This window comes from Empidonax traillii, unplaced genomic scaffold (genome assembly GCF_003031625.1).
Source record: "Empidonax traillii isolate 1590-97213 ecotype Southwest subspecies unplaced genomic scaffold, ASM303162v1 scaffold84:size2688230, whole genome shotgun sequence".
NCBI classification, from domain to species: Eukaryota; Metazoa; Chordata; class Aves; order Passeriformes; family Tyrannidae; genus Empidonax; species Empidonax traillii.
In genome coordinates, this window is record NW_020955277.1 from 2,532,642 (window position 1) to 2,547,536 (window position 14,895).

Below are 14,895 nucleotides of genomic sequence, written 5' to 3' on the forward strand. Positions count from 1 at the left end.
CCATGCTTCTATTCTTAGAAACAACCAACCAACCCAATAAAACTCTGCCCCCAGGACTATGAATCTGCAAAACAAAACCTACTAACTCTTTTGTGAAATAAAATGCCCAATCTCTCTTGAAGCTGCCAATACTGGTCATAAAGCCTTACTTATTTTATTATAAGCAACTTTAATTAAAGAGCAGAATTTTGATGGGTGGTGTGTGGGTCTGCAGCTGGTGTTAGGAAAAAGAAAGAACGATGGCTCCTGCAAGCTGGAATTCTGCCATTTAAACTTTGAAGTTCCCCACGGATAGAACATTGTTGAAGAAGAAAAAAAGGATTTTTATTTTTAAATGTCAAGTGTCCTGTCAGTCAGGACTGGCAAGCCAGAGCGTGCAGCAAGCACTGCTGATGGAGCAGAAGTTGTTTCCTACCTACACCACTCAGACTAATAAAAGATCCTCCATTGAAAGATTCTAATTTGGTCCTTAGAGAGGAGGCTTTAAACATGAAACAGCTGAGCTGGAAAGCATCTCTGTTCTGGAGGAGGTCCCCTGCACTAATGGGAACCTAGATGTGAAATTATGATTTTTCTGAGGTCTCCTAATGGCATCCTGTCACAGTGTGCCCACTGGGATGGTTATATTTCTAGGAGGTTGTGCCTGTGAACAGAGTGTGGGAGCTTAACAAGTGGGAGCTGTGATGAGACCTTTCAGAGTGAGCAGATGAGCAGGTTACAGCATCTCTGTTTTAAGTAACCACTCTTGAATTGCATGGTGCTAGTCATCCTTGGGGAGAAGGTCTTGTCTCCATGTAGGACAGCTGGACAGTGTCTGTGACTTCTGACTTCTCTCCCTGGTTATCCTCTCCTCCTTCCTGTTATAACTGTAAAATCATCTGGGAGTTGGACTTGATCTTTATGGGTCCCGTCCAACTTGAGATATTCTGTGATCTCTGAAATGTGTGCAAGACTAGTGGATTCTGCTTAAAATACAGGAATTGTGCTGGCGGTGCCCTTTACAAAGGGCTTATCTGTACCCGTCAACAAGGGATGATGTTATGTGAGGGCTGAGATGAATTTTCTTTGCTTTGTCCCCTCCCATCTCCATGGTGAGGGAAGGTGATAAATGAAACCAAGTGCAGTGTGCCCAAATGTTGTAAAACACTGCTATAATGTTCAGATGCATCTGAAGAAAGAACTGGAGTAACTGTTTTCTTTCAAAAGTGGCCTTAAATTAAGCCAGCTGTGCAAGAACCAAATATGCTGTCCCTGCTGCTGAGCTCCTGGGGCAGGAAACAAGACCATAAATGGCCACTGCTGAATTGTAAAATTTGTACACAAAGGCTTCAGCTTGCCTGAAAACTTTCTTTTACTGTTTACTTTTCGGCTAAACAATGTGTAGTTACACAGAAGGCACTAGTTTGATGTAAAACTTGAGGTAAATGCAAGTTCCTTCCATAGAGCCTTTAGGTGTACCTGGGGTGTAACCCAGAAAACTAATATTATCTCTCAACAAATATTTATGACTGGCATTCCATACCTGGAGCATAGCTGGGGGGAAGGGGGGGGGGGGAACAACAAAAAAACTAAACACACCTTTTTTCTTTGCTGTGTAGTTTTTCATACATAACTGGTCTCTTTAAGTATCTTGTGTGGGTGCCAAAAATCATTGGAGATCCCAGTGACTGAGTTTTGGAAACTGAACTACCCTCCCTCTCTAGTTGTGAGCCACGCTAGATGGAAGTGGCACTGAGAGGCTTGTCCCTGCCCTTGGTGGTTTGGAGGCTCATGAAATGCAAACTGGTCAGTCAGGCCCGTCTTGCAGCCTCTGCAATCACTGGTGGTAAAGAGCTGCCATCCTGCTGCTCACCGGGTGGAGAGGAGGGCGTGGGGAGAAGTGGTGGAGAGGACTGGGTTTCTGTGGCTCTGCTGCTGAAACTGGCAGCCTGAGAGCTGACTTAGGGGACAAATGAGGTGCATACCAGTGAGCTTGGTGTAAGAGGCAAAGAAGATATGGGGTGGGGAGTGGAGGGAGAAGAGTTGAGACAAAAGAATTGCTGCATCTGACCTGCGAGCGTAATCCAGGTGCTTACTTGCAACAGAATTAATAATGTACTTTGAGGTCTCAGTCAGGGCCCAGATGGGGGGAGCCTTACTGAAGGGCTTCCAGCTCACTGACTCACTGCTCTGGTCCCAGTGACTCACTGCTCTCTGGCTTTGGCTTTTTGGGGGAGAGGGTGGGAAATAGCGAAGCATGCACTCAGCCTATTGAAAAGTTAGTCTAGATCCAAGAACTATGCACTGGGGGAAGGGCAGGGGAATGTGAGAAGGATTTTCCTATTTTGTATGATTCCCAAGAGGCTTGGGCTAGGAATGAGCAATAGCAATGTCTGCTTGCAGATGGTGGACTTAAAAGACATTGAACTTAAGGGTTATTTCTCACTCTTGCCTCAGCTGCACAAGGGCTTCTTTCCTTTTTCTCCCCCCCCCCCCCCCAACATTAATCCATACTTAGTCCTAGCTATTATATAATTTAATTTGGGGTTTAACCATGGTTTTAAATCCAAATTTTTTTTTGGGGGGGGGGGGAGGCAGGGGTGAAAGAATATTTTGGAACACAGAAAGGCAAGGGAGTAAGCATGGTTCTTAAAAAGTCCCCCTGATTAGTTAAAAATAAATGCATTTCTCGTTAAAAATACATGCATTTCTTCTTTGTGGGTTATGGGGTGGAAGTATTTGAGTGTTTGCAGTGGAAGTGTGTGCATGCATGTGTACATAATGGGGTGGATTATAAGATTTGCTCAGCATGAACTTCAGCATTTCCAACTGTGTAACCTGAGCAAGTTGGGAAGATGTACAGATTTAATTACCGTCTAAATCTATTTGCTCTGAATTTCCTGGCATTTGTTTTGCTGATGACAGAACCTGTATGTTATTCACTTAGTGGATTTTTTTTTTAATCTGTCCACATTTTTTTTTAAATGTTTAAAATGAGTAAATGCTGGTGTGAGACTCTGAACAATTGTATCTGATGTTATGGTGGATCTCTTTGCTGTTTTCAAATACCAGTTTTGTGTTACTCTTCATATCCTCCCACAAATGAGGTAATTTCAGTATAGTTACTGACTAGACAGTAAAGGAATTTACAGTAGAGTAAAATATTGAGTAACTATTTCTCTGCATCTTGGTTTTGATTTTTACCCTGTAGATAAATGCCTACAAATCTGAGGTTCCCTCTGTTTTTCCTTGGCTATAAGCCAGGATAGTTTAAATTGCTTTGCTGTGTTATCATTATGTTTTAGGCATGACTTGGGGGACAGTTTACAGTTCTTGGTCTCTCTGTTCCCTGCTCTGGCTGCATGAATGCATTTTTTTTTCCTGCCATCAGAAAGCTTTTCCAGCTGTTTTGGTCTTTTATCAGTCTGAGAGGGGGGATCTGTGTGTCCTGTTTAAAAACAAGCAATCAGATGTGTATGCTGTCTCACACTCAATACTGTGGTCTGTCCAAGGGGTCTCTCAGCAGTCAGATTGCAGCTGTTTCAAGTGTGGTTGCATTATTTTTTTCAAATATTCTCTGCCAAATATATTTGGGTTTCCCCCTCACTGAAATGAATGCATACCATAGGCAAGCACCCTGCTACATCAAACTCTTAGAGGGTGCAACTCTGTTTTTCCACACTCTCCCTGTGAGAATGTTGATGACTGATTCTTTAGGGTTGGTCTCGTATTTCTTTCAGCCCCCATCTTTGGAATCAGTCTCATGGAAAAATCCTGTATTGCTTCCAGGCTGTCCTTCGTTTCTCAGCCTTGTAAGAGCAACCCAGCAGGGGCTTGAATCTGTGCCTTGAAACAGTGATGTATCAACACAGCCCATGCCAGAAGAGGAGCTCTTCTGTTCCTTGCAGGGCACATGTGTGTGAATTGCAGAGTTGAGGCTACAGGGGCTCCATCATCGATAGCTCTTCTCAAAGGTGACAGAGATGGGTACCATGTGATACAAGCTGTGGCTGAATTTGGAGGAGAGGAGGTGGTGGCTGCTAACACAAAGAATTTCTAGAAAGGGACAAATTTGAGAGAAGTGATGTGCCTGAAAATCTGCAGAATTTGTTTGACACTCAGCAATTTAACTGGTGCCCAAGTGTCAGCCAGCACTGAGAACAGTTGTCTTGGTTATTGGAAGCTGGTGCACACTGACACCTCCAGTCCATCGCTGGTGAACTTGCAACAGGAAATTCAATAGCACCACCAGCAATATGTCTGGGAAGAAAACACTTGCCTTGAGAAAGCTTTTTAGCTTCTGTCTTGGGGTTTAACTTTGGGGTTGGGCATGCAGAGCATCACGGACTTCTCTGCTTCATTGTCACCTCTGGTAGGCTTGTGTGTGCAATCCTTGATAAGAGGCATTTCTAGGTGCGGTTCTTCTTTAGCTCAAGGGGGCAGGTCTCTGATCCAAGCCCCCAGATATTGCCTGTACAAACCCATGCAGAGCTGATAGTGAGATGTGTGATGCCTTTCACAGCTCTTGCCATGCAGCTGAGCTAGAGCTCGACTCATGAAGGCTGACCAGTGTGTGTGCCACCTTTAACAACTTGTACCTTGCCTGGATGCCCCAGAGCTTGAGACCTTTTCTTAGCAGGTATGGCTCCTACTCAGAACTTCTCGGCTCCCATATAAGCAGCTGCCAGATGTCTGTCTCCTTGAAGAGGATATGGTACAGTTCTGGAGCTGTTTGATGCTTTCTGATACATTGTGTTTTTTATCTCCTATGCACCTTTGTTTATGTAAAACAACAAAAGAGCTACTGAAGAAATTATTCCCTTTTCTCCCTGTTATCTTAATGTGAGAGGAGACTGGAGGTGAAAGGAAGGAGGAGATTCATGCCTGTGGTGCATGTTTGCTTCCCCCACAGATGGAGGCTTGTTTGTGGTGTCCCCTTTTTCCCCTCTTCCCTCCTCTTCTCTGGGAGCGCTGCCTTGTAGATTACGTGGGCTCTTGATTCCTTTGATACAGAAGCAAAGGTGCAAACCTTTTTCCCCCACCCTCCATGACTGCTGCTGAAGCCTTACAGGAGAGAAGTACCAGGCTGTTTTGTACCTACCTGTGCATGGTAGGCTTCGATTTCATACCGTGCGTGCCTGTTGTGTAGGAGGGATGCTCCTACCTGACAATCCTCTTGTGGAGGGGAGATTGATCCCTCCAGGATGGGGGAGACCTTAGGGTAGGGTGAGCCAGGAGGGAGCCATTAACTCCCAGGAGGGTAGTATCTTGAATTACTGGGTGGTTATAACCCTGGTGTGTTGTATGGCCACCTTGCCCTGGTCTGCTGAGAGAAATGGGATTGTTTTACAGTGTGCCAGGATGGCAGCTCCCCTCTGGGGTGGCTCTACTGGCAAGAGTGGATTGTGCTGCTACAGTCAGTGTGGAGGACTTGCAGCTAACACAGTGCATTTTCCAGGCTCAGTAAAAACCTGTCACTTGCTTAATAATTTAAATGTAATTATGAACTGTGATTTGGGGCTCTTGACTTCTCTTCATTACTTTTTTAGTGAGTTCTTAGAAAGTCAGTTGTCTGAAGATGACGATTTCATTTCTAGTCATGGTAGTATCTTCAGACAACTGGGGCTAGAGCTGTGCTCCTCTGACTTCAGGTTACCTGGTGTAGAAGCCAGCACTGCCATGCACCGAGCAAAACCTGAGTCTGTTTTACTTCAGAGGTCTTCATTTGATCAGACAAGAAAGGAAAAAAACCAACCCTTGTCCCTTAGGTAGTTGGAGAAAAGGGGCTTTGTCTGGCAGGAACGGGCAGATGGAGAGCTGCAGCCCTCAGCCCGGCTGGTCCACAGCCAACTACTACTTTCGAAGAGCTATACAAAATCCGCCGTGCACCCGGATGTAAGAGCTTTCCTCTGTTTGCTCACTGCAAAGTGATGACTGTAGGTGCTTTGTGTTCCCCTGGGTTATAGGCATGAACAAATGTCCAGCCAGATGGGTGGTGGAACTCCCTGGAGCTGCGACTGTCTGTCGGTAAACCCAAGGGCTTCTGTTTTGTTTGTCATTTCAGGGTTCTGGGGGAAGGGAAAGATAAGGTTACATCTATCCTAAATCCCTGACTTTTTACAGAGCTTAAAATCCCATCTGAACACATCTCTTTGCTATGTGGAGAAAACAGTTTGATAATTCAAATAGACTCCTTATACCAACTCCTTGTCTGCAATTAGTGCTGGGGCTGCCAGCGGGGTGTGAGGATAGCAGGAAACTGGCAACGGAGCTGCCTACAGAGGTATTAACAACAACAACAAAAAGAAAATAAATAAAAAAGGCAGATTCTCAATGCAAGTGCTCTTTTCTCTGTTTGTTTTGTTTGGGATTTTTCTTTTTTAAAGGTGAACTCTCTGAGTGAAAGATGCCAAGCTGAAAACAACAGACAAAGAGTTTCTTTTGCAAGCAAATATATATTTATATTCTAAGTGTAAAGGTCTCAGTTTCCTCCCTAAATTGACCTTTCCTGTTCCTGAGTGCAGGGGTGGTTGCTGCTGTATCAAAATTGAGGGTTATTCCGAGGCTTTCCAGCGATGGCAGTGGCTGATGACCACTAAGGTGCATATGGAAGCAGAGAGGAGAGGAGGAGGAGGAGGGTTGGCAATTGGAGAATGTGCTTCAAAAAGACAGAAGGAGCAGCTTAGGTGTAGGTGGAGGTTTTGAGGAGCTGGAGGTCTAACTGCGCCCGGATTGTTTCTGCTTTAGCTGTTGCTCAGATGCCTTTTCTTTTAAATTCTCTAAGCAAATGGAGCCACTTCCAAAGAGACAGTTGTTTTATTAGGGGAAAAAAAAGTGACCTAGCTTTAAGCATTCACTGTAGTAGAGAACTGTATAACATATGAAAGATTCCTGTAAATCAAGTGTGGTGTGTTTTGTAATCGTGGAGTGAGAAGTCCGGATCCCAAAAATTGTATGTTCACCGAGTTCAGAAGCTGCGCAGTCTGACCTGTGGCAATTGTTTTAGGTTTTTCTGTTGACCAGTATTCAAAGTTTTATCACAGACCATTACAAATAAGTTTCAGAATTATAATGAAACTAAAAAATCATTTCAGAAACTGACCATTTATTTGCTATCAGATGATCCTGTTGTAAATGCAGATTCTTTTCTTCCTCACAGCTTGCTGCTTTACAGCTGCTCATGAAAAGGAGAAAGCACAAATATTGATGAACATATTGAACATCCTTCCCTACCCCAAGGTCCTCTTTCTCTCTGAAGCTGAATATTTGTTTTCTCCTTTGGTTTTCCTGAAGTGGTTTTAGGAAAAATCCCCATTCAGAAAAGAAAAAAGAAATAAAATCTGATGGGCCTAACTTCAATCAAATGGAAGAAGTATAATAACATCTGATAAGACTTCTTTCCATATCAAAATAGTAATAAACAGAAGGCTAATAAAAATATTTATTTGTGAATTTGCCAGAAATAGCTGAATAGCTTGTGGTCATGTTGTCCTTTCAGTTGAGTCTGTTAAAGCATAACATCTAAGTAGTGTCAGACTAAGTCAATACATAGGCATGAAATTTTAGTCATATTTTAGCATCTGCTAGTCATCAGTTGGAATAATGCATACAAGAATTAGAAGAAAATATTCCAGCTTTAGGAAAGTATGTAAACAAATATAATTGACTCTTACCATTAGCCAGAATGGAAAGAAATGTGTAGACTGTGGGGGAAAATGTTGTCTCTAAGAAAGGCTCTGCTTTTTTTATAGGTTCATCCTGGACTTCTTTCATGGTTGGGAAGCATTTCTGCCCCTTGTTGAACACCACAGTGTTCAGTTGGTCTGGCGCATCCTTTTTCTTTTCTCTTTGCATAGTGGGGAATTGTAGTATTGTACTTTTATCCTTGTTGGAAAGCACCTGGATGTGAAGTCCTAGTGAGTCCTTGGATATCAAAATTAAAGTAAACAAGGCTTTCTGGGGTCATTGTGACCCTCTTGTGGAGTCCTCTGAGAGTTTGTTTATTAGTGTTATCATTTACAGTAGGCAAATATGAGGCTACAAATCTGTTTTGCCATTTGTAAAGGCTTTTCTTGAGCTAGCTTGCTATTCCAGCATAGCAACTGTGGTCCTCTGTTTATTGCCTTATGTTCAGTAAATATTTTCTCTTCTTCAGTGTCAGTCAGAATTGACTGAAGACTTATTGATTTTGAAAAAAAAGCCACAGTTAGCATTTGTAAGCATCTTGGAAGAGGTGCTTGAACTTCCAGGGAACTCTGTGAGAGCTGGCTGTGCTCAGGGTTTTCCAGCATCAGGCTTCAGGGCCACAGGTGCTGCTGGAGCTGTGAAATGTGAGTGCATGAGGGTGTGAGCACACAGCTTCCCTCGCGGGTTTATACAATATTGACTTGTTTAAGTCTTAATTTAGCCTACAGGAAGCCAAATCTTGAATTTCAGTGTTTGTTTCTGCAGGAGAGAGCAAGATGAAGAGCCAAGATCAATACTGCTTGCAAAAACAGAGCAAATCAAACAAACTTAGACTTTTATTGCATCATGCCCCAGTCGACAAAGATTCCTATATAAGATGGGAGATAATGCCTGATTGTTCAGAAAATCTCATTATAATTCATTGTACAACTATTTTTGTAAAAAAATAGAATTCTTTGTGTGAATGAGATGAGCACGAATGATTTGTTGCAGTGCAGTTTCTTTGTCCATCAAAGATGTAATTTTCTGACATTGAAAACAAAACCACGAAGAGACAGAGAGTTTTCAGCTATTGATGGGAACTGCACTGGAGTCTCAAGGAATTAGATGGCAAAATTTTTTAGTTTTTAGTCATTTTGGATAAGAAACAAACACAAAGTTTTCCTACTGCGTATAGATATAACATGTGCTGCTGGTGTAATGAATTCAGTGTAATAGATAAAGTGGTAATTAGTTCTGGCTGTCAGGAGCTTTAGCTCTGGGGCCTAGAAACTGGGTACAAGCTCTAGTCCTAGGTGGAAGGCAGCCTCTAAAATAGATACATACATCATTCAGAAAATCCAATTTTTAGCAAATGTTGTAATTGCTTGGCTGCGGATGTGCAGGGCCCTTTTTCCTGGAGCACACGGAATGTTCTGCACAGCTAAAATAGTCACACATGGTGTCAGAGTATGTGTCGGAATATGTTTAATTTTTGTTCTCTGCTTCAGTAAACATTAACCCTCTATATTCTGTTCCACACACAAAATGTTCTGATGATAAATCCAACAGGATCTTTCACTGCACCTGGGGGAAATGTACTTTCCCAATTTCAAGGGTGCACTGTATGTGTAGTAGGGGGAGGAGGCCACTTCAGGACACAGAATACCACGCTTCTGTTTTCCATTTCTGTTGCACGTTAATGACAGGCTCTTCTGTTGTAATGTATGCCTCTGAGAGGACTTTTGTTCTAGCAGTAGCTCTTCGGCTTGAAGTACGGATTGGAGGAGCTGGTTCTTAGATAGGGCTGGTAGATCCTGCTGCTGACTGGCACAGATGCCCCGTGCAGAAAAAAGATTGTTCTGATCAATCCTCTCCTGTTGCTGGCACGACAGATAGGCAAGGAGATAAACTTTTTCCTTTCTTTTTATCTCCACAGCACTTCACAGAGTTCCTGGATGAGTTTTCACCTGATGTCCTAGGCCAGCTCTTGAATGATCCCTTCTTGTCTGAGAAGAATGAAATAATGGAGGTGGAACTGTCTCCAGCATCCCCAGCGCCCCTCATCCAGGCAGAACACAGCTATTCCCTGTGTGGGGACTCTCGACCCCAGTCTCCCTTGACCCACATCTCGACTGATGACAACTTTAATGAAGGTAGAACACACTGAGCCCATGTTCATTTGTTGTGATGATGCAGTAATGAAATGTTCCTGGTGGGGTGATGGTGCACCAAGGGTGCATGTGAATGCTTTTTCAGAGGTTACTAACTTTGCAGTGCAATCATTCTGAGTCAGAAGTTTATCAAAAGAAGTGGTAGAAAGGCCAGAAATACACTTACTTCTATGTATCTGAATCTGTGTTGAAGATAAATGGAGAATGATGAACCAAATGAAGATCACCATGAAGTTTGGGTAATGTAGAACAGGACATGCAAGGAAAGGGTGAGATTGGTTTTGCTTGGTCTTCTGGAGGAAAAGGAAAGATCTTACTGCTGTCCATGACTATCTTGTGAAAAGGTGCAGTCAAGACAAAGCTAGGCTCCTCTGAGACACAGTGATAGCATAAGAGGCAGGGGCTGAAAGAAAGGAAATTCCAGTTGGATATTAGAAAAAGCATTTTCACCGTGGGATTGGGTCAAACGTTTGAACAGTTGTCCAGAGATGCTGTGAAGTCTTCATCTGTGGAGATACTAAAAGCTGAGATAGACAAGGCCCTGAGCAACCTGATCCAACTTGGCCCATGTGCTGAATGAGGAGTCAGATGAGGTGGTCTCCAGAGATCCCTTTCAGGTTTATTTAAAACAAACAAACCAACCTTTTAAACTACACTTATATTTTTCAGTAGTGAGTGTCTGGAGCTTTCTGTTATCCCAAAGTGAGAATCAGTTCATCTTATTCATGTTTCTAAATACATGTGTGATAATGTGACTTCGGATGCTGCCCCAGTCTTAGAACTGGTCTTGCTGAAGTCCCAGGGTTTTTTTTCCTTTAAAAAAAAAAAAAAAAGGCAAAGAAAAAGAAATAATGCTCATCAGGAAATAACTGGTGATCTTGTAAAGACCTAACTTCAGTTTTATAGATTTTGTGGCTGTGGGAAATGGCGATGCATAGAAAATTATGAAAACCCACAGCAGTTTTAGCAGTTGTCTGTAATACAGCAGTTATAAACATCTGGAGGGGAAAAAGGGGAAATGCAAGAATGGTGGGAGGAAGAGATACAACTGCTTGTTCTGGTGTGAAGTGGTTTGTCGGAGGAGCAAGACCACAAATATCTGGTAACTATAAGGAATAATTGCCATGTCAGACTTCCAGTCCTAATAATTGTTTTATGTCTTCACCATTAACTTTACTGTACAAAGCAGTGGAGCATTAAGCTGCATTACAACAAAAGAGAGAGAGATAAGTGCTTGTGGCTAAGCATTAACAAGCTAAGCTGCTTGTGAAGATCCACCAGATGTGTCTTCAAAGGCTGACGGCTTTGTAGCCCAAAGTACTCTCTTAAAACAAGACGCAAACCATTAGAGATTTCACAAGATGCCAACTAATAAAACCTGTGAGAAGGCTTTTCAATGTGAGACGGGGTTTTTGGAAATGATCTGGAAACATCGTCTACAGAAAGTCTTCTGGTTTTGTATTTCCTAGCTGTTTTTTGTGAATATTTTTAACTCATACAGGAGATATTAATTGTGGCAGGAAAAACAAGCACAAGGAACATCACAAACCAAGCTCCTCTGGAAGTTAATAGAGAGAAGTTTCAAACTAGGCTAAAAGTGAGGGGAGTTTCCTTTGGGGAAAAATCCTGAAGAAATTCATACTGCTGAGACCACTGGGTAATTAATAGAGCTCTAGTCAAATGTTTTTTAAAAAGCCAAGAAACATTAACAAGTGGGGTTTAAAAATAGAAAATGAATGGAAAACATTTCATCTTCTGTTCACTCTGCAGAGTGTTTCATAAGAGAGGAGGAGGAGGAGGAGTTGTTCTTGGTGTTGGGGATTTTATTTAATCTTAACCCTGGAATCATGTTCATGGTCTTTTCGTACCTGCTGACTTCAAACCAGTGAAGCTTGGAGAAATACTTGAGAAAATTGTAGTGTTAGATTGAACCTGGCTGTCTGATAGACATTCAAAGGCATGACACTGCTGATTTTTCAGTTTTTGAATCTGTGGGACCAGGGAAGGGGGTTTTGTGGATGGCAGTGCTGCAAGGTTTGACACTGGAGATTGAAGGCATCTCTGTTGTTAGATGGGGAAGGTAGGCAGTGCTCCTGACAACTCTAATGAATGCCAGTCCCCTTGGTGGAGTAAGGGGACAGATACTGGGAGCACAATGTCCTTTGAGGAAACCAGGAGGTACAGGGTGTGTAGGGGGACGTTCATATGCTCCAGGATCATTTCCTGCTGCTGGGGAACTGGGAGAGGTTTTGTGGAGTGGCAGGGGCTGAGAAATGAGGTTGGCTTAGTGACTTTTTTATAGAATGTCCCAAAAAATTTTCAGTCTCCAAATAATCACCCCACTGGGCAGATTAGTGAGCTATTGTTTTTGCTATGGCCAGGCTTTATGATTCTGCAGGACTCTGTCCTCCAAGACTGGGAGTGAAAACAGGCTAATGAGGAGGCTCATGAGTGACCCTTTGCATGTGTGTGTGCACATCTGCTGTAAACACGCGTGCTGTGGACCTGTGTGCCTGCGGTCAGCAGCACTCTGGGGAGGAGGAGGAGGAGGGCACAGAACAGTTAAGCTGTGCCTGGATGCCATTTCAGAGCTTTGCCCTTAGCTCTAGAGGACTAAGGGCCTAGTGTTAATGCACGAAGCACGTGGCAAACAGGCTTTGTTCCCGCTTTGCAGTGTAATTAGTAATGCAGTGTTTCTTGGTGAGTCTCTTAGCAGTTGTCCTGGCAATGAGTGCTGGCAGGTTCTTTCCCAGGGTGTGCAGAAATGCCATTCCCTCCCAGGCCGGTGAGTGTTTACGGGCAGGCAAGGGTGGGGAGAGTGTGAGGAGTAGGAAACTTCAGAGTTTTTTAGGGCCAGGCCCCTTAGCCCATAGAGCTACATAATGTGGACTTGGAAGTGGCACCTGTTGGGCATCTTATTGTCTCTCTTGCACCAGTGGTTACTCTGTTCATGTGATCTGGAGCTGCAAACTCCTTTCAGCCAAGGCAGCTTCTCAGGTGCCATGTGCTGCTGTGTGCTGAGGTGCAGGCTGGCTCCCCGTGTCACTTCTAACTGGGAGCACGTTAATGCACCACCTGCGATGATGTGGACAGGAGTGGCTTGTACCACATGGGTCTGGTGTCCTAAAGGGAAATGCACCTGCCTGCTTTTAAAATAGCCTTAAAAACTAGAGTTTGTCTCCTTGGTGACAGAGCTGTTGGAGGTGGCAGGTTATAGTGACAGCTGGGGCTGTGTGACCTGTCCTGGGACAGGGTTCTGCTATCCTTGTGGGCACAGGATGACCCTGGACATTGGTCTCATCCCCATGGCACTGGAGCAAGTGTGCTGCCACCAGGCAGGCCACATGTCATATTGCTCTGCTACCTGCCTTTCTGACCTCCTCCTTCGGCTGTGCTAGCCTGTAGGAGGAGGGAAATAGATTTTCTAAGTTGTTTCCATCTGTTTCAATGACACCCAATGTCTGTAGTGGTTTTTGAGCTCCAGGGTGCAGGGAGGCTGAGAACAAGGCCTACCTTGTTCAACACATGATCTTCAAGACAGGTTTAAGTCATTCAGCATCTATTTCCATCTCTTGTTTTTCCCCCACAAGTTTCCCACAGCCTTACTAAAAATGTTTTTAATGTTTCCTTTCAACCATTATGCTGGAGTGATTTTCTGTTCTGACTCCATAATTACTTTCTTGCCCACTCTTGCAGGGGAACAAGGAACTTTGTGCTGGGAGCTGTTTCTTGTTGGCCATTACTTGTCTGTTACCACAATTTCTACAATTGCTAACTTGACCTATTCCTGTAACTGTAAATCTTATATAAAGCTTTTCTAAAAGGAGCTGGAAGCGTAAAACCTGGGAAACTCATAAGCCTGGATTTAACTTTTCCTAGAATTCCTGGTAACCTCAAGGTGAGAACACATTTAAGTGTCTGTAAAAGCAAGGTCCAAACACCGGTTTTCCCCACTTATTCACTCTCCTGACTTCCCTGCATCGAGGCTATTTCCCCAGCTTTGTGCAGAATAACTTTTCTGCATACTTGCAGCTTGTTGCTGGTGTGGGGTCTCTGAAGGTGTCAGTTTTAGAGCAGATGTGTACAAGACATCTGGCGTTTTGGTTTCTTCCCATGATGAGAATCTATTCTTAGACTGAATTTTGCATAAATTTTTAACAGTAAAGATACTAGAGAGAGAAAAAAAGAGAGAGAGAGAGATTTATGTGCTTGACGTGCCTGCTTGCAGCTGGCTGACCACGAACTTCTGATTGCCTGAGCTGGTGAATAAGGCATATGGCCCCAGGAGGGCTTCAGGCTGTAACATGGATAGGGCTGTGTCCCTATCCACACCAGTTGCACTACCACCTCTCTCCCACCAGGTTTCTGCTTTCTAGTTTTGAACCCAGGCATTTCTGAGACAGCTGCAGAGATGCTATGGAGAAGGACAGTGGATAGCTGTGAGGTGGAAAATGCTCTTGAAAGGACATGAAGAAGGTGGGAGGGGAGACTGAGAATAGGGCTGATGGCTAAGGGAGACCTCTTACTGTGCATTGTGGCCTTTTGGGGCACAGATTCACTTCTGACAATTGTAAATGAAGGAGCTTAATTTTGTGTTATATTTGGTGTGTGTTTGTCTTCAGTTTTCCAGTCTCTGCAGCCTTTTGGAAAGGGAGGGCTGTGGGTCAGGCAGGCAGGAGCAAGGCAAGACTGAAGTTTCATCAGGGACTATGGTTACCATCCTTGTGACTTGAGATGTGAATGTAGACTCCTTCCCTGCCCACCCATACTTCACCTTCTCATCTGTAGGCACAGGCTTAAGGATAGTGTCTGTCCTATGTTTTGGACATGTGAGATCCATAAATGACAACCGAGTACAAGAAATACCGAAGGGCTGATGTGTAGCAGGAATGCGAAGACAGAGCCTGCAACATCCATGTGAGGTCCTTCATCCTCTGAGATCAGCTCAGGTGGTGGGGGCGTTTCACATTCAGTTTGCATTTGGTTTTTTAGGTGTTTTTTACTTTGTGAGCCTGACAGGGCAGAGGCAGTGGACAGCCAGCTAGTCATTGGTACGGTGTCTCTCCTCAAGCTGTGG

General features: G+C 43.7%; 1 protein-coding gene across 2 annotated transcripts in view; it reads left to right on the top strand.

Moving 5' to 3' along the window:
- The window catches only part of CREB3L2 (cAMP responsive element binding protein 3 like 2), a 75,736-nt gene that overhangs the window by 32,988 nt on the left and 27,853 nt on the right, over positions 1-14,895 (top strand). For both annotated transcript variants that reach the window (XM_027881197.1, XM_027881198.1), the window contains exon 2: positions 9,584-9,800. In XM_027881197.1, the coding sequence (XP_027736998.1) occupies positions 9,584-9,800 (217 nt within the window). The remainder of the gene's footprint in view (positions 1-9,583; positions 9,801-14,895) is intronic.